This window comes from Megascapheus bottae, chromosome 2 (genome assembly GCF_031878675.1).
Source record: "Megascapheus bottae isolate mThoBot1 chromosome 2, mThoBot2.hap1, whole genome shotgun sequence".
NCBI classification, from domain to species: domain Eukaryota; kingdom Metazoa; phylum Chordata; class Mammalia; order Rodentia; family Geomyidae; genus Megascapheus; species Megascapheus bottae.
In genome coordinates this window covers 89,109,814-89,131,867 of record NC_143510.1, presented here as the reverse complement: position 1 = coordinate 89,131,867, position 22,054 = coordinate 89,109,814, and the positions used below count along the sequence as shown (strand labels likewise).

Genomic DNA, 22,054 nt, shown 5'->3' with positions numbered 1-22,054 from the left:
AATCACCGACTTTCCTATCCAGTCTGGATTCAAATTGTAATCCTCAGATCTCAGCCTCCTGTGCAGCTAGGATTAAAGCCACCAGTGCCTGCCTTCTTGAAAACCTTTTATATCTGTTGAAATGTGCAGGACTCTTCTCCCTTGCCAGGAGAAGAATCTAGCTTGCAAGCATTGTATAAAATATCATAATAAAAGAGATACTGCTGGGTACCGGTGGCTCATCCCTATAATCCTAGCTATGCAGGAGGCTGAGATCTGAGGATCCTGGTTCAAAGCCAGCCTGAGCACAAGTCTGTGAGACTCTTAGCTTCAATTAACTACTAGAAAACTGGAAGTGGTGCTGTGGCTCAAGGGGTAGAGCTCTAGCCTTGAGCTGAAGAGCTCAGGGGCAGCTTCCAGGCCAGAGTTCAAGCCCCGCAACCATCACCACCAACAACAAAATCTTATTTCAAAAGTGCATTCTCCCGCCTCTCCCCTCACTATGGGATTTCCCACAAGCCCATTTGCTTTTCACTAAATTGACTGCAGCCTGCATCTCTCCATGGTGTCTACCCATGCCACTCTGCACTCAGTGAAGAAGTCCCCACCCTCGGTAGCTCAAAGAACAAAGGCTCAAACTGTCTTTCCAGCACACACATCAAATTCGGGTTCAGTGTTTTGTTTTACATTACAAGTATTTTATAGCAATCTTTGCTCCATGCAAGGGTATTTCAGGATTGACATGTTGGACATGTAGGTCTTGCATAGAGGCTCTTCTCCATTTTCCCGAAGGCCTCTGCATGGCAGTTCACCTGCAATGGATTTCACCATCCACCGCTGGCCTCATGAATTGGTTCATGATTTCTTCAGCCACAAACCGTGCTACAGTGAGCAGGGACTGGTGAATGACAGCCACAAGGTTTCCTGCTCCCCTGTCTCTAGAAGAGCTGTCTTCCAAAGATGGCCCCTCTGATAAAAAGAGGGGCTCAGGGGCCGGGAGTTTGGCTTAGTGGTAGAGTGCTTGCCTAGCATGCATGAAGACCCAGGTTCGATTCCTCGGTACCACATGCATAGAAAAAAGCCAGAAGTGGTGCTGAGGCTCAAGTGGTAGAGCTCTAGCCTTGAGCAAGTCCAAGGACAGTGCTCAGGCCCTGAGCCCAAGCCCAGGACTGGAAAAAAAAAAAAGGTGGGGGGGGGGACTCAACAAGCAACACAAAGACCTGATTCTGGGTTTACAGAGAAGGGTTCTCTGTATGGGTTCCAGAATCATTACAAGTTCTAGGACAAATGAAACACATACACATACACATCTTTCAGAGTAACTGTGGTGCAGAAGTCGCTGCAATTTACCCCCTAGGGTAGGGATGTTGGTTGGTAATCATCCATGATGGCAGAGGCGGGGCCTCAGGGCTGGGAGACAGGGCTTCCCAGGGTCAGGCCATACCCCCTCACAGAAGGGCACCTCTCACCACAATGGAGACTGGGCCCATCCAGTGAAAGACCCATGTCAATCATTTCAAACATTGCACTGGAGGAAGGTAATACTTAACAAACACCTTAATGGGCTCTATCTAGCAACAACCCCCCCCCCCAGAAAGAACAACAACAACAAAAATTCCATGGCTCAAGACACAAGATGCACAAACCTATACAAATGATCAAAATCAGATAATGCAAACCAGCCCTGTGTAATTCCATCATATGCTCTGCACAGCAGAAAAGCAGAGACTGATAAGAACCACAGGCCCCAGGAAAGCCCAGAAGCAGCACCCCAACCCTACCCCCCTCCATGGCCTGTGGGGGCAAAGGTCATAGTCCTTCTGGGGGAGAAGGAAGCTGAGCATCTTCCTGCACCTCATTGTCCTTCCACTTTCTGGAAGTTTTCCCAATTTTCCAGCACTGCTAAAGTGCGTTCTAGACCCCTTTCCCCTCTTGACCTGGCAGCCTGGTTGGCTAGCACAGTTCAGATTGTGGCTACTACATGGTATCAGTTGTGCCATTGACTTCATGTGGCACATGAAGGTGCCAGAGGGCCCTCATCCTCTCCAAAGAACTCCCAGGACCCTAGAAGAGGTCCAGGCAGCCTCACAACTTGTCCCCTGGGCTGAGGATGTCTAGGCCCGATGATGTGGACTTGCCCAGTTCTCATCTATCAACGTCTAATCTCCAAGGCACCCACTCAGCATTTCTCTCCTCCTGTGCCCAGCTACAAGCCAGCTATGTCATCTGGGCATGCCTGGCGGCCATGCCACATAGGTCTCCTCTCAGAATGGGCTTGGACCCCAGCCTGGCTCCTCTAATAACTCAGTGGAAAGAGACAGGTTGTAGCTAAGCAAGGAGAACTGAGGCCTTAACATTGGGGGGGAGGGGAGGTGGTGGAAACATGCATGGAAAGCTTGAATTCAGTACCTAAAGTGAAGTTGAGAGAGAGGTGGGGGGGAGGGAGAAGGCACGGAGGGACAGACCCGGGAGGCTGAGGTGACATGGAGGGGTGGAGTGCCCTGATTTCAGTGTGGAGACCTGCCCTGGCTCTGCACAGAGAGAAGCCCAGGCCTCAGCACACCTCTGGAGGCCTGCTGACACCCCAAGGGGGCAGCGCAAGGTAATCCTGCTGCTTCAGGGACTTGAAGAACTGGATGGCTGGCACCTGGGTGGTGGGCTGGCAGGGAGGCTTCTTGACTGGGCAAGCCTGCTCCAGGTCCCCCATCTCAGGACCTGGTCCTGGAGAGGAGGGCTTGCTATGAGGGGAGAGAGGACTGGGTCCCAGGCCAGGAAGGAAACAGTAATCTCCCACCTGCTGTAGGACTAGGAGACCCTCAGGGTGTGGGGACACTGGGGCCGCATCTTCCTGAGTCTCCCCTGGGCTCGGGATGGAGCTGTTGGGTTCGGGAGGGCAAGGACTGCCAATGGGGGATTTGGGGGCCTGGCTCATGGCTGGAGGAGGCTCCAGGTAGCCCTCAAACTTTGGCTTCTCTAAGGTTGGGGGTCCAGTGGGCCCACTGGGCAGCTGAGGACAGAGGTTGGGGCTGTGATCTGAGACAGAGTCCAGAGGGACCAAAGAGATAAGTGGGGTCCCCGTGGGCAGAGTGAATGCCATGTCTGCAGTGGTGACATAACCAGAGGCCCCTGCAAGAGACCCAGAGGTAGCAGGCAGAGACCCCGGGCTGTCCTTTGAGTCCTGTCCACTGCTGCTTGGCTCAGAGGTAACAGGGTGAGGGCTAGGGCCTCCCCCAGCCTCCAGGGAGGGGCTCTCCTCATGCCTCTCCAGGCTGGACTGATGCTTCTCATTCATAGGCTGGCTGTGCCCCGACACCTGGGCCAGAGGGACCAACTGGGTCTGTCCCCTGGGGGGCAGGCACAGGTACTCCAGGGAGCTTGGTAGTGGGTGCCTCAGGCTGTCCCCCACCTGCAAGGGTGGGAAGCCCACGAGATCAGGCAGGGAGAGCCTGTGTGGGGGCCCCAGGTAGGGACCGTTGAAGTCAAAGCTGGAGACAGGTTTCTCAGGATGGCCTGCAGGGGCAGGAGTGTCAGGTGGAGGGCCGGGGGGCTGCCCTGTGGGCAGGCTAAGGTCAGCTGGGGTGGTGTCTGGCTCACATGCTGAATCGTAGATAACTTTAGGGTCCTCTGTGGTGAGAGGTGACACCTCACTGTCCCTCAATCCCCTGTGGATAGAGCAGAGACAGTGGTGTAGAGGCCACCAGGGCAGGTGACCCGGGAGGCCTAGCATCTGGTCTGACAGCAAATGCTCAGTAGAGACCGGGTCTCAGGAGGTTTTGTGTCTTGGTAGACATCACAGGTGCAATACTTGGCTCAAGGTCATCCACAGAACCTTCAAGGTCATCCACAGAACCTTCCAGCCAGGTCCATGGCCCGCCTGTGACCAGGTCACCAATTCTCCCTGCCAATGATGCGTTTCATGGAAGGGACAGAAGCCCTGCTTGGCATGGTGGGGCCGCAGGGACTCTGGTCACGTCCTCATCCCTGGTCTCTGCTTCTCTAACCTGCGAGTCAGGACGTTCCCCTGAGCTACCTGGGAGCCTCTGGAGGTCACATCATCCAGCCCTTGATGAACAGTGGGGTCACACTGCCCTCCCACGCCCCAGGGGTCGGGAGCAGTCAGCACCACACACACTCACCCCTCCAGCCCAGGCCAGAGTCCCCACGGCCCCCAGGGAGGGGGGATCCTGCCGGTGATGGCCCAGGTGTTGTCCGGGAGACGCAGCCCTGCACTTCCACCCTGGCAGAGCAAGGACAGGGGTGCTGTGGGTGGTGGGGACATGGGGCCAGCAGAGGGACAGCGGAGTTCAGGGCTCCATCTCCACATGGCCTGACTATTCCATGGCCTTCAGATACCAGGGAACCAAGGCCCAGGGAGTGGCCGCGACTTCCCCGCGGTCCTGAGCACCAAGGACGGGGACTGCTGGACCCCAAGCCTCCCCTCACTGGGTGGGGTCTCTTCTGGACATGGGCTGGAGCCAGCGCTGCCTGACCACAGGCTCCTGTCCCTCCCACTGATGTCCCCATGGTCCCCCTCCTCCCTGGAATCCACCTTCCCACCAACCCTCCAAGCTCTGGCTGCTGGGGCGAGGCCCACCCTGGCCCTGACGTCCTCCAGGACAAGGCGGGAGGTGGCCAGACACCGACAGGGAGCCAGGAGCAGAGGCCCAGCCAGGTCTCACCTGGAACAGGAGGCTTTTGCTGGGGTTGGGCAGCTTCTCCTTCCACCTCCGGTTCAGCCTGGAAGACAGCAGGGAGGTGGCCATCACCAGAGACCTCAAGGCCAGTTGTTCTCAGGCCACGTGCAGAGGGGAAACTGAGGGCCCAGTAGCAGGTGGCAGAGCAGGAAGTAGCAGGTCAGGCGCCCAGGCCTGGTGGCCCCCCACGGTCCTGGTTGCCCTCACCGAGTCACAGAGTGCACTCACCTGCGCACGTAGACGGCGCAGAAGTACAGGGCCACGAACAGGGTCGAGGTGGCTCCAGCCAGCATGAGTGGCAGCACCCACGCCGGCAGCACTGGCAGCAGAGGGACAAGGAGCATTAGGTGGGAGGGGAAAGGCCAGGGACCTGGAGCTGTCAGGGGCTCACTGTCCCTCAAGACCTCTGCTCAGGCCCAGGGCTTGGAAGCTGCTGGGCAGGGAGACTAAGAAAGAGGCCTGGGTCTGAGATCCAGGGTCACAGAGCAGAACACCAGTGGTGTGGGAGGCACAGGCTTGGACTGGCCATCTTGGAGTTGGCGTGTGCAGTGGGTCTCCAGATACAGGAGGGAGAGTGAGGTGGAGGGGCCCAGAGCCGCCTGTCCATGCCTGGCCCTGCCTGTCTCAGGAGGCGCGGGTGTGAGGGAGCCATACCCGCGTCCGTGGTCCAGGACTGTTCCTTACTCCACGCGCTCCAGATCGAGTCGTAGTTACTATTCCTGAGCTTCACCCTCACCCTGGCCGTATACGTGGAGTCCGGCTCCAGAGCTGGCAGTGCCATGCTGTGGGCGCTTTGCAGGATTTCTCTCTTGCTGTCCTGTGGTGAGCAGGTGCACAGAGGCTAAAGCTCAGGCCTCTGGCCAGGCACAGCGGGTCAGCTGCCATCAACAGTACCCAGCGCTCCTATGGCCTCATGGTCAGCACGGGGGCCTCTCAGGCCATGTAGCCCATGTGACCAGGCCCCACTCTACCTGTCACAGTGCCAGTGATGACACCAGGACCCAGAATCCCTGGGGCTCACTTCCTCCCATTGTTACCTGGAGATCCTTCCTACCACCCATTCATTCTAGGTGTCTCTGTACCCCAAATCCAGCCTATTCAAGAAGTCAGGGCAGGTAGATTGTACCCTGGTCTCAGAAATGGGGTCATAAACCTAAGCCTCCTCACTCTACCCTCACGCCCCCTTCTACCTCCATGTCCCCATTCCTGACCTAGGCTACGTTTGCGCTGTGGAGCCCAGGGCTGTGCGCTGGTCCTAGACCTGCCTGGCGGAGGGGATGGAGACAGAGCAGGGGTGTGGGCAGCCAGGGCCTCAGGACCAGTCTACTCCCAGTTGCTGTCTTTTGGGTCCAGATACAATATCCAAGTATCATGTCCCCAGGACTCTGGGACTCGAAAAACCTTAATCCCATTATTTCAGCTGGCCTCACACCAATGGGCTCTGAACCTCGTAATTCAGGGTCCATTCTGTTCATGTGATCATGTCATGTCATCTCCAAGAGCCTCAGCTCCCTCACCAAGAGATGGGACCTGGACCAGCTCATTGCCCAGGGGTGCAGTCCCTCGAGTCTCAGCGGTTCAAGGCCCGGCTGGGTGGGAGTCCTTGGGGTAGACATTTCCTCCCTCTCTTTCTATCCATTTCCTGGGTTTTTCCCAGGTCCTCACCTCCCACTCAGCTGCGGATTTCTTGAACTGGACCTCAAACTCGTAGTTGATGTGTGCGTAGGGTATTTTCTTGATTTCCCAGCGCAGACTGTAGCTATCTCCATCTTTTGTCACATTGAGGGTGGGGCGGGCCATCTGGACTGCAGGAAGGGAGACTCTCAGGGTCATCAGGTCATCACCCCTGCAGCGGTTACCAGGTTTCCTGGCCCAAGACCCCTCCTCCCCACCCCAAGCTGCATCACGGTGTGATCATGGCCACTCGGCTGGGAGATGCCAAGATAGGCTTTGTCAGCCCGGGAGCTGGTGTTTACGGGCAGTGTGGATCGCTGCATGACAGGCATCACCAAACACGCTTCGAGTCCACTCCCACTGGTCTCATTTTACACCCCAGGAAGCTGAGTCTCAGCATGGCTAAGAAACCTGTCCCAGTTGCACAGATGCATAGTGGAAGGGCAGAGACTGCTTGTCCCAGCTGCCGCTCCTGCCGCCCTCGTGTCTTTAGAATGGACTGCTCTGTGCTTCTCCATCTCCACTCCTCTGCTGGAAGGCAGGAGATGTGTGGAGCCAGGACCTAACTGCTCATAGGCTCTCAGCATCTGGAAAGGCCCCACACAGGCTGCACCTGGCCTTCAGCCATATCTAGATGGCTTCCTGCCCAGCCACTCTGTGGCCAAACAGAAGGTGCAGCCCCTCTGAGACAATCCCTCCCACTTGGCCACAAGCTGGAAAACACAAAGAACAGAGAAAGTGGGAACAGTAGTGACTCCAGATTTCTGCACTGCAATCTTGATTTACCTCCTACTAGCTTAGCAACTTTAAACACTTCAGGAAGATTTTTCACTGCTATCTTACTCACACTTCATTGCCCAGACATTGCCCAGTCTTAGCTCCAAAGACATAACATTCCAGAAAAAAAAATGCTAAATTAACAAATCAACAAGGTGACATGTTGCTATCAAGAACTGACAACTCCAGCCCTGTGTGGTGGGTGGCTTCTGCCTGTGATTCTAGCTACTCAAGAAGCTGAGATCTGAAGATTGTGGTTCAAAGTTAGCTCAGGCACTAAAGTCCATGAGACTCTTATCTCCAATTAACCACCAACACTGTCAGTGTCGCTGTGGCTCAAGGGGTAGGCGGTAGCCTTGAGCTGAAGAGCTCAGGAACAATGCCCAGGCTAAGGGGTGGGGCAGGAGCCTTGGGCTGAAGAGTCCAGGGACAGCGTCCAGGCTCGGAGTTCAAGCCCCACGACTAAATAAAATAAAAGAACTGACAACTGACAACTCCATGATAAGCAGAAGAAAGCTCAAACAAGGAGTTCAATAAATTAATGACAAAATGGTCAAACAAGAAACTCGAGAGCACAAGAAACAGATAAATGAAATAAAAAAGGTAACGCAGGCTATAAAAGAAGAAATCAAGGGGCCAGGAGTTTAGCGTAGTGGTAGAGTGCTTGGCTAGCATGCACGAAGACCCAGGTTCGATTCCTCAGTACCACATGCATAGAAAAAAGCCAGAAGTGGTGCTGAGGCTCAAGTGGTAGAGCTCTAGCCTTGGGCAAGTCCAAGGACAGTGCTCAGGCCCTGAGCTCAAGCCCAGGACTGGCCAAAAAAAAAAAAAAAAAGAAAGAAATCAATAATGATATCAAAATCTTAAAAAAAAACAACTGAGATCCTGGAAGAGAAGAGCTCAGTAATTCAAACAAAAAATACAATTGAGGGGCCGGGAGTTTGGCCTAGTGGTAGAGTGCTTGCCTAGCATGCATGAAGACCCGGGTTCGATTCCTCGGTACCACATACATAGAAAAAAGCCAGAAGTGGTGCTGAGGCTCAAGTGGTAGAGCTCTAGCCTTGAGAAAGTCCAAGGACAGTGCTCAGGCCCTGAGCTCAAGCCCAGGACTGGCAAAAAAAAAAATACAATTGAAAGCCTAGCTTATAAAAAAGAAGTTAAAACAGGGTATCAGAGGGTGAGAATAAAGCAAAGAAAATAGATCAAAGACTGTTGGAAAAACACAAATTACAAAGAGGACTTATAAACTCAGATGCTGCCTAAAGACCAAACTTACATCTAATGGGGAGCTAAAAGGGAAGTGAAATAAAAAATCAAAGGCATTGAGAACCTATTTAATAAAATGATAACAGAAAACTTCCATAAATTTGAGAAGGGGCATATATCTGAGGGAAGCTTAATTTCCAACAGGAAAAATTAGAGAATAAATATTCCTAGACACATTATAGCTAACACATGAAAGCCGATTTCTCTACGCAAACTCTAAATGCAAGGAAGATATGGAAAGACAGAAATCAAGTCCTAAAAGATAATAACTGCACCCCATGAAACTCTGTCCTTTCTGAGAGAGAAATAAGCATGACCCACAACAAATGATGGCTAAAGAAATTCATGACTGCATTGAGAGGGGGCGTGGAAGGGAAAATGGGAGAAAAACATGGAAAGGGATATCAACGTTCAAAAAGTAATGTACCTACTACCTGAAGAGTGTAACTGTAATCCCTCTATACATCACCTGACAATAACATACAACAACAACAAAAAAGAAATCCATGACTACCAAACCAAAAACTGCAAAAAAAATACCCCAAAACAATAAACAATAAAATATTTAAGGCATTCTGTGCACAGTAGCAAGCCCCAAACAGAAAAATGTATGAAAGAATAAAATCTACTAGAGTAGATTAGCAAGTATCAAAAAAAATAAAACCCCAACATGACAAAAAATATGTACCTTTCAATTTTTGTTTTCCTGTGCTGGTTCTGGAGGACTTAGGGCTTGGGTACTTACCGTCCCTGTTCCTTCTGCTCAAAGCTAGTACTCTACCAGTTGAGCCACAGCTCTGCTTCTGGCTGTGATTTAGGGGAGATAAGGATCTCACAGACTCCTCTGAGCAGGCTGGCCCTTGAACCTCAATCCTCAGCTCTCAGCCCGAGAAGCTAGGATTCTATGTGTGAACCACCAGCACCAAGCTCAATGTTCACATGAAAAATGTTATTGGTCTTAATTCTCCAACATTCCACAAGAACCAAGCATTTGTTGACCACAAGAGATACATCTCACTGACAAAGACAAACAGGCTTACGGCTGAAAAAGCCTCCCAGTAAATGGACCCAGAAAGTAGGCTTGTTTCTGACAAAATAGGCTTCAAGCTAAAATCAGTCAAAGTAGACAAAGAAGGTCATAGAAATAAAGGGAAGCTAAAGAGCAATTTATAGTAGCTGATATACATGCACCAGCAGACACAGACTAATTAAACAATTCTGGATTGACAAGCACTGATGGATCACCAATAAGAGATCATTCAAACAACAATAACAAAAATCTCAATGAAGAAACCTCAGAACTAAAGAACATCATAGATCGACTAGACTTAAGAAACATCTACAAAGTATTTCATCTAATAACAGCAAGCACACAGTTTTTTTTTTCCCTCAGCATCTCATGGACATTTCCCTCAAGTAGGTCATATTCTAAGATACAGATCAAACCTCCACCAAAAAAACAAAATTGAGGGGCCGGGAGTTTGGCCTAGTGGTTAAAGTGCTTGCCTAGCATGCATGAAGACCCGGGTTCGATTCCTCGGTACCACATATATAGAAAAAAAAAAGCCGGAAGTGGTGCTGAGGCTCAAGTGGTAGAGCTCTAGCCTTGAGAAAGTCCAAGGACAGTGCTCAGGCCCTGAGCTCAAGCCCAGGACTGGCAAAAAAAAAAAAAAGAACAAAATTGAAATAACACCCTGCATTGTATCAGCGCACAATGGAATTAAACTAGAACTTAATGACAGAAGATACTACAGAAAAGATTTGAATACATGTAGATTGAATGATATACTGTCAAATGACCAGTTGGTTACTGAAGAAATAAAGGGGAAAAAATTTAAAAGTTCCTGGAATTAATGAAAATGAGAACACAGCCTGTGGAATATAGTGAAGAAAGTGCTGAGAACAGCCGGAACGAGGAGTACATACACCAAGGGACAGCTCTCAAATACACTGTCCGAGGATACTCCTCCAACTTGTAGAAAAACAGGAACAAACTAATCTCCAAATTAGCAACAAATAGTGAAGATTGGGGGGGGGAATAATGAAAAAAATGATGGAAATAGAGGCTAAAAAATGATACAACGAAACAGAAGTTGGTGTAATGGAAAAGTAAATAAGGTCGACAAAAGAAGAAAGAAAGTGATTCAAATCAATAAAATTAAGAGATGAAAAAGTAATATCACAACAGACACCAAAATAATCCAAAGGATTATGAAGAAATACTTTGAAATCTTATTATCAAATAACGTGGAAAAATTCAGAAAAAGAAATAATTTCTGCAAACAGTTGACCTAAGAAAAAAATTGAGCCATGGAGATACAAACTACCTTAAGAGATATACAAGAATTAATGATGGTGAAACATTAATAGTCTCTCAACAAAGAAGAGCCCAGGACCAGATGAATTCATGACAGAATTTGATCACATCTTTAAAAAAGAACCAACCGTAAAATTCTACTATGAAATAGAAAGGAACACTACCAAACTCCTTCTGTGAAGTAAATATTATACTCTCCAAAAACAAACAGAATAAGAGAAAATTATAGATCAAGCTGTTTGATGAACATTGATGCAAATATTCTCAATAAAATCCTTACAAACTAAATTCAACAACACACCAAAGAGCGATGCAAGGATAGTTCCAATCAATAATGTCAATCAATAACTATATCACATAAGCAGGACTAAGGACAAGCACATGTGACAGTCTCAACTGCTGAAGGAAAGCCTTCTGACAAGATTAGTGACCTTTCCGGGAGGGAAATGGGGACCAAGACATGAGAAAGGGTATCAATGTTTGTGAAGCAATGTACCTTCTATCTGGTGAATATAATGTAACCCTTCTATTAATTACAATAAAAATATATGGAAAAAAGATTATTGACTTTTTATGATAAAAGTTCAGAATAAACTGAAAATAAGAGGAAAATAACCTGAAATTAATAAAGGCTACCTATGATAAACTTATAGCCAACACCTTACAAAATGGGCAAAACCAAAACCATTTCAAGAAGGAGAAAAGAGTGTCTACTTTCCTTATGCTTATTTTTTTAAAGATTTTATTAACATTGATTTTTACATCATATTTCAAATGTCATGTTTAACAAACAAGTATTCAAGAAGGGAATCTCTATATACAATCACTGGCACATAGATTTTAGAACATAATTAAAATTAGGCTGAGGGTTTGCATGTCATAGATACATATTAATCTATAGAATAAACCTGATGTCTCTAGAGTATATAGCCCATCACAGATTTTTATGTCTATGTAGTTATGTTTGTATCTCCAAGACCATGTCCATAACCTTGGGCACCCAAATATTGAGTCCTTGCTCTTGTACTGTTTGGATCTAATAGCCACAGGTTAAGGAGACCATGCTCCTTTTGTTCCTTTGGTCTTGACTTGTCTCACTCAACATGATTTGCTCTAGTTTCAGCCATTTCCCAGTGAATGTCATTATTTTATCTCGTCTGTTAGCTATGTAGAATCACATTTTTTTTTGTATCCATTCATTTTCAGTGGGGCATCTGGGTTGTTTCCATCACTTGGCTATTGTGAATAGTAGAGATGAACATGGCTGAGCAGGTGTCCTTATCATATCCTGGGTTATAATGCTTAGGGTAGATGCCCAGGAGTGCTATGGCAGGATCGTAGGGAAGGTCTATTTTCAATTTTTTAAGAAACTTCCAAACTGCCTTCTAGAGTGGCTGTACTAGTTTACATTCCCACCAGCAGTACTGAGGGTTTCCTTTTTCTCCACAACCCTGCCAGCTTATTTAATATAGCACTATAATTCTAATCAGAGCCATACAGCAGAAGAGCAAGAGATTCAAATAGGGAAAAAAGAAGTCAAATTATCTGCTTTTTAGAAGACATGCTCCTGTACTTAACCCTAGACCCTAGAGATTCCACCAGAACTCTAGAACTGATAAATACCATCAGAAATGAATCAAGATACAAAGACAAAACTCAAGAACTGGTGGCCTTTCTGTGTGCCAACAATGAACAGATTGAGAATGAAATCCAAGAAAAAACTGCATTCATTATAGTCTGAAAAATGATCAAATCCTTAAGGTTTTTACTTAGTCAAGGAAGTAAAAGAATCTACAAGGAAAAATCACAGAATTCTGAAGGAAAACTTTCATGCTCATGAATTGACAGAATTCATATTGTAAAAATAGCCACATGCACAAATTCACAGCAATACCAGCAACATTTTAACCTCATCTCTTGTAGAATTAGAAAAATCAGTCCAAATTTCAGATGGTGTGATAAAAGACCCTGAATAACCGAAGCAGTTCCAAGTGAAAAGAACCACAAAAGGTATCATGATACCAGACTCCAAAACCTACTGCAGAGCCACAGTGGGCACAAAGGACATAAAAATAAATTAATTAGGAAGCCTACAGAGTGGGAGAAGATCTTCACCAACCAAACAACGGACAAAGGCCTCATATCTAAAATATATCAACAACTCAAAAAATTGAATCACTCCAAAACTAATCTCCAAAGTAATAACCATCCCATTAAAAAATGGGCCAAAGACTTAAAGAGAGTCTTCTCTGAAGAAGAAACAAAAATGGCCTATAGACACATGAAGAAATGCTCAACATCTCTAGTCATAAAAGAAATGCAAATCAAAACAACTCTAAGATTCCACCTCACTCCAGTTAGAATGGCCAGGATCAGGAAAACGAATGACAACAGATGCTGGAGGGGATGTGGCCAGGAGGGATCACTACTGCACTGTTGGTGGGAGTGCAAACTCATTCAACCACTATGGAAAGCAGTGTGGCAGTTCCTCAAAAGACTAAACATAGAGCTCCCCTATGACCTAGCAATTCCACTACTTGGCATTTACCCAATTGTCCAGAAACAAGGACATACTAAACCCACTAGCACAACAATGTTCATTGCAGCACTATTCACCATAGCAAAGATATGGAACCAACCTAGATGTCCCTCAGTTGATGAGTGGATCAACAAGTTGTGGTATTTGTACACAATGGAATTCTATGGTGCTGTCAGAAAGAACGACATCGCCCCATTTGTTAGGAAATGGAAAGACTTAGAAAAAATCATATTAAGTGAAGTAAGCCAGACTCAAAGGAACTTAGGCTCAATGGTTTCCCTTATTCGTCATAATCAGTAGAAACCTTGGGCTCTACTAGCAGAGATCTGCAATAGAACAAAACCTTGACACATAAGGCCATATAGTATGAAGCTAATTGAAACAAAAGCCATATAACGAATGATTGTTGTCCTTAATGTACTATGTTATCTCTCATCTCCTTTGCTGTCCCTTAGTTATCTCATATTGTTACAGTATCTCACTTTGTTATCTGATATATTGAATTTATTTGTATTTGGTTATTTGAAATTTGATAGGGAAGGGAGGAAAACCAAGACAGGGCGGGGGTGGGGGAGAGGGTAATGGGTACCAAGACATGTGAAAGGGTATCAATGTATGTGAATTAATGCACCTTCTATCTGGCAAATATCATGTAACCCTTTTACTAATTACAATAAAAAAAAGAGACCCAAAGACCAATGTAGCAGTAGAGAAGGTCCAGGAACACAACCACACACCTACCCACAAATCATTTTGGACAAAGGGGCCAAACTCATATAATGGAGAAAAGAGAGCCTCGTCGACAGATGGTGGGGGGAACCTGGCTATCTACCTGCAGAAGACTGAACCTGGACCCCAATCTCTGGCCCTGGACAAAAGTCAACAGTCACTAGAACCAAGACATAATCCACGGAACAGGAGGGAAAGGATCTTCATGAGGTATTCCATAAAGGATTAATACATAGAATATATAACTCAAAAACCTAATCAGTAAGAGGACAAATAACAGAGGAACAAGTGAGGACGGATATGGAGAATGTATAAAGAGCTCAAGGCAGGTATGGTGCTCCACCTCTAATCCTTGCTACTCAGGAGGCTGAGATCTGAGGATCGCATTTCCAATCCAGTCTGGGCAGGAACGTCTACAAAACTCTTATCTCCAATTAACCACCAGAAAACTAGAGCTGTGGGCAGCTCAAGGACAGCACTCAGGCCCTGAGTTTAAGCCCCATGATTGAAAAAAAAATCAAAATATTACACAGTAAGGAAACAAATAATCCTAATAATAAATGGGCAAGAAAACTGAACAGTTCCCACAAAAAAAGAAACACAGACTGACTAATAGATACATGAGGAATGGAAAGGCAAATCAAAACCACACGGAGAATCCCTCTCACTCTGGTCAGAATAGCAGCAAATGCTGCCCGGGATGTGGGAACTAAAGCAACCTTGGGGTCACGGGACTGAACTTCTTTGAAAGGTCACGGGGAAAAAAAGGAAGGTCACAGGTTGGGACTTCCATGCAAGAGATGATCTGAGGTGTGGACACCAGGCCTGGGGTATTGGGGTGTCACCAGGAGCCCATGCTGGCCCACAGGGAGGCAGGGAAACTCACTATGGTTGTAGCTCTGGATGTATTTTTCCTCTGTCCGTGGCCTCACGGACACGGTGTACTGGCTGTGGGCTTCGGGGTTGGCCACAGGGATCCGACAGTGGTACCGGGTGTAGCGGTCACCCACGTCCTCCTTCTGCACGGGGGAGCACTCTTTCTCCCTGGGGAACACAGGTAGCTGAGGACAGGTATGGGGGACAGGCCACGGGAGAGCTGACACGGGTGAGCTGTGGTCCCAGGAGCCGGGGGGGGGGGGAGGCTGAGGAGGGCGGGGTGGGGACAAGACACTCACTGTGCACCAAGGCTGGCCTTGTAGAAGAGGCCGAAGGAGACGGAGCTGGCCACGGGGGACCGCACCTCCCAGGAGCAGCTGAGCGTGTGCGCGCCGTTGAAGAAGCACCACAGGCTGCCGGGCTGAGCCTCATCCCCTGGGAGGGAGGACAGGCTCAGCCACAGCTCTGGTTCCCAGACAGCAAGGCAGTGAGGATGTGGGACCAGGCTGTGGGCAAGAGCAGGCTGGCCCTGCCCGCTCTGTGCCCCCAGCTCCAGGGGATTGGAGTCTGGTGCGCCGTTCCTGGGCCAGGGACTGTCTCCACGTTCTGGTGACAGAGGGGCCCTGGACACAGCATTCGTGCTGGTGATCTCAGCACTGCCTGGGCTGTCCTTGTCATGTGGAGAAAAGGAGGGGACCTGCCAGGCTCAGGCCCTGGGCTCACCGCTGTGACTATACCACGTCTCCTGCCCAGAGAGAGGCATTTCCCCATCGCCTCCCTCACCTGGCGGGGAGTCCCAGTGCACCTCGGGGCTCCATGGGCTGGGCCGTCCTGACCAGCCTGAGGTCGAGGACAGCAGGGTCCGCACTCGGGCCACATAGGTGCTGCTGACCGTGAGGAGCTCCGGCGCCAGGATGACCTGTGGGGACTCGGAGTGCAGGGTGGTGGCATCCTGCAGGAGAGAGGGATGCTGAGGGAGGGACTGGCCTGGGTAACGTCCCCTGCCTGGGGCAGAGCCGCCTTGGGTCCTACCTCCCAGGAGTGGTGCAGTTGCTTGTACGCCACTTCGAACTCCAGATCCTTGTGTGACAGCCATGGTGTCGGGGCCGCCCCCAGGGCCACCGTCCAGTTCACCAGGAACTCGTCTCCCTTGGTACTGACCTGGATGTCCTGAGGCGAGGGCGGCTGGACTGTGGGGAGAGGAGCACAGGGTAAGTGAGGGCTGCCTGGCCTGCTAGGTGCCACTCCTGGCTCCAGGCCAGGACTGTCCCCCATCACTGGCAGGCAGTGACGAGGGTCCTTACTCCACAGCCCTGGGCCCCTGTGAAAGCAGTGGCTGGAGTTCAGGAGGGCTGCCAGCTCCTCAGGAGGCTGGAAACCAAATAGCAGCCCCCTTCCTGCCTGGCCCTGCACCACGGCCTCGTTCCCAGCAGAGGGCACTGCAGGCCAGGCTGCTGGCTCTCCTGCGGCCCACTCTCTCTCCTCTTGCGCAGGTGGCCCAGGTCTGCGAGGACTGTCATTACCCGATGTAAGCATCCCTTGCTCCAGGTACCCTTGTTTAACTCCTACCCACTAGTGGAATTCCTTGCTCATGTCTCACTGCAGCTGTCTGTAACTACCCCACCCAAGCAGGTTTACACATCTCCTTCTGCCTGTCTGGGGGGTCAGGAGCTTGGGGGCCTGGGTCTTGACCCCTCCCCACCTTTAGGCCTGAGAGGCAGCTGCCATGTACTTGGGGGGCAAGTGAGAGGATGAAGGAATGGGTATGTACACACAGGGGGCATCCTTCGGGACTCACGAGCCCCCCTGACATACTGCGTTCTTAATGCCATGGCCCTGCTCTCCTCACTCTGTGTCTGCTTGCTGGCAGGGAACTCTCCATGTTAGGGCCTGTTCTAGTGGGAGCCCTCAGTAGCCGAGGCCTCCAAAGCCCCCTGCACAGCAGAGGCCCCACCTGCTCCCACTGCAGGTGAGATGGACACTGCTAACGGATCCCCGCACTCCCGAGGCTGGCATGGATGGATGGATGCCTGCCTGCCTGCTCAGCATCAACCTCGAGGAAGCTGCTGCCAGCTGAGCCCACTGGGTACCCATGCAAAGCCTTCTCACCCAACTCAGCCATCTCATGGCACCTGCTCATTTCCCAGAGGGGGAAGTGATAGAGGGAGTGAGACGTCCAGATCTCTGCCAACGCACACCTGCTCCTCTTGCACTCATTGCCAAGTTTCCAGGGTCTGGAACCATCTCTGGATTTAGAGAAAACCTCTGGAGGCAAAGCTCCACACGCCGCCACCTCTCTGCTCTCTTTCACCGTGCAGGCCTTCCTGGCCACATTGCAAAGTCTGTGTATCAGTGTTGTCTTGCGGTGCCCTACTGTAGTAACAGGTGACTGCCTGCCTGCTGTGTCCTCTGCAGGCCCCCAGTTCTGCTCCAATCCTCCCTCTCCTCCATGAAAGCTTCCTGGCTTCTCCCCAGTCTCTCTCTCATCTCCTGCCCTGGGACCTTGCCTGCCCACTTCCCCACCTCGACTTCCTGGCTTCAGTACAACTGGGGCCAGATCTCCTCAATCCTGGGACCCAGGGGACAGAGAGGCATCTACCTTTCCCCTGGGGCTCACAATTCTAGCGTCTCAGTCGGGCTGAACACCCTCGGTTTCTCCCTCCCATTGTCCCCTGTCCTGAACGCCACACACCATGATGGGGTTTCCCAGCATGCCTCAGCCCTCTGAGCTTTCCTGCCCTGGCACATGCAGAACCCCTGCCAGCAATGCACCCCCTCTTCACCTGATCTCAGCTGCAAAGTGACTTCTTTCTGGAGCGTTTGTCTGGGTCCCCCAAGGTCCCTGCCTCCATCCTTGACATGTGGCATTCCAGCCAACACCTGGTGTTGCCCAATCCCTTAGACTTTAGCCCTGACTCCCCTGGGGGAAGGGACTCTCATTGGTGGAGCCTATGTTTGGAAATGTGGTTGTCAACATCACCGGAGGGCAAGGGCCTCACAGTGGAGTAAAGTACAACTCTGGGTGTATCTGACAGGTTGACTCTGGGTGTATCGGACAGGTTGTTTCTAGAGACAGTGAGACCCTGAGAGCTCTGATGTAATGCCTGGATGAGTCCCTCGATGGATCCAAAACTGGAATAGAGTATTTGGAGGTGGTGGGAGCATGGGAGGTGGATGTGGTTGAAGGAAATAGGAAGCAGTCCTTGCCTGGCCTCTTTCTGTTCCAGCCCTGCTCTGCTTCCTGCCCTCCACCATGGGTGCTGCTCTGCTCTGGGCTGGCATCTCTACTGTGAGGATTGAATCCTCTGAAACTGTGAGCCAAACACATCTGCCTTCCTCTGTGTCTCTGTCAGGCATTGTGCCGTGTCTAGAAAGCTCACCAACAGAGCACGTCAGCGCTATGAAATGACTACCTTCTACTGCAGGGCTGGCTTTATTTCCTCCGTCGCACATGGGAATTCACCCTCACTGGACAAAATCCCCTTTGGCACCACTCAAGACCATGCTGCCTTCCCGGGCCCCCGCTGACGCCAGAGCCTCCAGCGGGAGCTGAGAGGAGACAGGCTCCGGACCTCATTCATGGGGAAAACTATGACCTGGGCTGCCAGCACTGTTCAGAGGGGGCATGGCAGAGCCTCTCCCCGCTTCAAGGGCCATAACCATGAAATGCGTGGTTGTAGAAAGAAGATGAGCTAACAAGGGGAGGAGTCCTGTCTGCCAGCAGTTTCTCTGGCACCACAAGCATGGATGGCCCTGGAGGCCATGGTGGAAAAGTGACAGGAGGGGCTGGTGTGCAGGGGGTTGAGTGGGGAGCTTGGGTGGAGGTCCTCACACTGCAACACCTCCAAGGACCCCATAGACCCCAACCCCGGGACTGTGTCTCTGCTCCTCGAGTCCCTCACCCCTAGCCTATTGTGGGGTCCATGTGCACAGAGGCCAGTGTCTCACCATGCTGGCTCAGCAGAACTGTGGTCTGGAGGCTCAGAGGCCGGTCGGGTTGGAATGAGAAGTAGTCGTTGTCAGAGAGGACGAAAGTCTCGTAGGGAATAACACATCTTCTGGGCACACAGCGGGGAGATGGGCAGCCTGACCAGAGCAAGTGGTCACTGTGGTTACAGGCCACGGGCTGCGCAGGGTTCCTGTCAAGAAAGAACACGCATGGTCCCAGAGGGAATGAAGGCCGCCCCTGGTCATAGAGCTGCTGAGTGTCCTCCATGTACTGGGCTTTGGGCTCGGGGGCGGGGTGGCGAGGAGCTGCAGACCCCATGACTGATGCAGCCATAAGAGGAGAAGGCCTCAGGCCACACGGAAAGGCTCTCACCTCTGCGCATGAGAGGGAAAAGAGCACAGACTGAGAGACTGAAAGGGTTGGCCTGGGGCCCTGCGAGCCTCACGTGGAGGCAGGGAGTAGATGGATGGGGTTCAGGCCTCAGGTTTCTGCTGAGATGGGGTTCCCTGCAGGGCAGGGCAGGCGGCTACAGGGGGAGATGAGGAGGGGCAGGCATAGAAAGGAGTCTGGGAATGCTGGAGTCTCCCTCTGGGTTTCTGTTGGCTCAGAGCAAGGAGGCAAGTCACTGCCGGAGTAGGGAGGGGGCTAGAGGAGAGGGACATAGCACAGGGAGCCCTCAGAGATGGGGGGATTCGGGGGACAGGATGAACTCCTCAAGAGGGGCTTTCTTGCCTGGGGATCTGGCATTGTTGGGTTCCCACCTTATACTCTTCCCACCATGACTCATTTCTGACCTTCCAGAGGGAAGCCGGCCACCGCTCTGAGTGGCCTACTCAGAGGTGGCCACCAGGCCAGAAGGGAGCCACCCATGGGCCATGGGGAGAAGGAGACCCATGTCTGCTCTGCACTGCCCACCTCCCTGCGATGGTGCCCTGCACCAGGCTGGTCCCAGACCTGCAGGGAGCTCCTCTGGCCCCTTCTCTCACCCCATGTCATTGGTATTGACTCTGACTCCCCCAGCCCCCCACAACACCCACAGCTGCCAGGGCTGGGGTCCCGGGCGCCACTCACTGGTCGAGCCGGCGGTGCAGGGTGACATTGACAAGCCGCCCAGCATCCTCAGTGTCGGCCCAGCTGCAGATGATGCGGCTGGTGTAGTCGTTGTAACACCGCAGGGTCTGCAGGGGGATGGTTCCTGGCGAGGGGAGGCAGGGGTCACCCACCCCTTCAGCATCCTTGTCACCCCCAGGCCCTCAGGTCACCCAGCACCTCTGCACTCAGAGGGGTCTTGGATACCCTTCTCCTAACAGGCAGGCAGGGACCCCAAGTGATTCTCAGCATATCTGGGGGTGCTGCCATGAACTGCACCCCTCATCAGGACAGGCACTGAGCTCTGGTTTTGTCTTTGCCCTCCACATGCCACCTGGCAGGAAGGACACAGCCGGTGGTCAGCTGCAGCTGGCCAGCCCGGTCTTGCACCCATCCTGCAGTAAGTACAAGGCTCAGCCTGGGTTCAGCGGAGAGGACGTGACGCTCAGAGTCCTCATTGAAGTAGCTGTGGACAGGGAGGGAGGGAGCCCTGGGGCACGGCCCCACAGGGGCAGAGGCTGGAGGTGGGAATCAGAGGCCAGTAGAGGAGCAGGGGGCATGGCGGGGAGGAGGGTAGAGGAGAGGCTGGAGAAGCCTCAAGGGCAGGACTGGGAATGTGGCCACAAGGAGTAGACACGCCCCGTGGCCTCCCACAGAGACCAGGAAGACCAGCAGGGTTGTGGGAGCAGGGATGAGGGACTAGAGACAGAGCTGGGGAGGAAGGCGGGAATGCTGAAATCTGAGAGCCCCTTGGGAGTGGCCCCCACAGATCCAGCAGTGAGGAGTGGGTAGAAAGGGGTTTATCTGTCAAATTCACCTTCTGTCATGGCCAACAGAGCCAGCAAGGCCATGTGGAGAAAACCCCAGATTGGCGCCATCTCCTGGACACCTGTGAACCTGCAGGTGGGTGGCCTTGGTGAGCTCAAGCTAAGGCTCTGGTGGGGTCCTCATTGCTTGTCTGGAGAGCTAGGCCAGGGCCATGTCTCTGCCTCTTGAGATTCTTCTCGGGAGTCTCTGCCGCCTCTGGGCCTGAGGACAGAGTGGGCCGTGTCAGCTCTGCACAGCCTGGGACAGCAGAAAGTGTGGGCTGTTAGTTTTGTGCTGACTGGGGCTAGCTCAGTCCAGGGAGCTGGCCAGATGCATGACCCCTTCTCCAAGCCTCGGTCTCTGAGGGCATGACCTGGAGGGGATGGGCTTGTTGGCCAGCCATTGAAACGATACGATGGTACAGTGCCCAGAGTTGGGGACAGCCAGAGGGAGGCGTGGCATGCGCCAGGCTCTCCAAGGACCAGAGATCCTCACTGCTCTGGGGGCTGGAAGGCACGGAGAATGCCCAGTGTGATGATGTTCTTCCCCCTGTCTCCTCCTCTCTCTGCCTCTCCCCTTCCATCCCCGTGTCTCCCTTCTCTGAGCCATGGAGATGGGTGCTCTCCCCACCTCTTCTGCGCTTATCATTTCTCTCACAACACTCTCTGTCAGGCACTTCCCTATTCCCAAAGCCTGGGGATTTCCTTGTTTTCCTGCAGTCCACCAGGGAAGTACCTACAAGCCAAAAAAATGACTTATTAAGGTGCCCTTTCTCCGCAATGTTCAAAACATCACACAAGACACTCTCACAGTGCGTGTGCCTGCCTCTCTGTCCCTGTCTTTCCCTATTTATGGTCTATTATCTATTCATCATCTACCCGCCCATCCACCCATTCATTCATCCATCCATTTTCCCATCTACCCATTTATCCAATTATCTATTTATTCATCTGCCCACCCATCCATCTATATATCTGTGTAGCCTATAATCTATCCATCTATGCATCACCTACCAATCCATTCACCCTTCCATCCAATCCACTCAACTCCTTTATCCAATCATGTTTCATTCATCTTCCCATCATCTATTCATCCTCCTCCTGTACATCCGTCCATGTCTCTGTCCTGCTAACTAGGTTCTGTCTATCTATCCATCTGTCTGTCCATCCTTCTATTATCTATCTACTTATCTATCTATCTTCACACTGTTTAGAAACAAACTATTTTATTCAAGAGTGATGAAGAGGGAATCAGTGTGCCGTGACAGACTATTCTACTTAAAATGCTAGGAGAAGAGAGAAATTTGGGGGAGGATGCAGCTGTAGTAATCAATGCATGTTCTATAAAACTAGGAAAAT

At 51.1% G+C, this 22,054-nt stretch overlaps 1 protein-coding gene across 1 annotated transcript; it reads right to left on the bottom strand.

Moving 5' to 3' along the window:
- Positions 1-655: 655 nt before the first annotated feature.
- On the bottom strand, positions 656-20,914 carry Csf2rb (colony stimulating factor 2 receptor subunit beta). The gene is made up of 13 exons (XM_090328639.1): positions 20,707-20,914; positions 19,872-19,995; positions 18,800-18,990; positions 15,884-16,041; positions 15,635-15,803; positions 15,151-15,286; positions 14,862-15,019; positions 6,339-6,478; positions 5,328-5,490; positions 4,902-4,992; positions 4,659-4,716; positions 4,116-4,216; positions 656-3,641 (listed from the first exon to the last, which is right to left on the bottom strand). Exons 1-13 carry the CDS (start codon positions 20,765-20,767, stop codon positions 2,534-2,536), a joined length of 2,658 nt encoding a protein of 885 aa, XP_090184765.1. The 5' UTR covers positions 20,768-20,914; the 3' UTR covers positions 656-2,533.
- Positions 20,915-22,054: the final 1,140 nt, after the last annotated feature.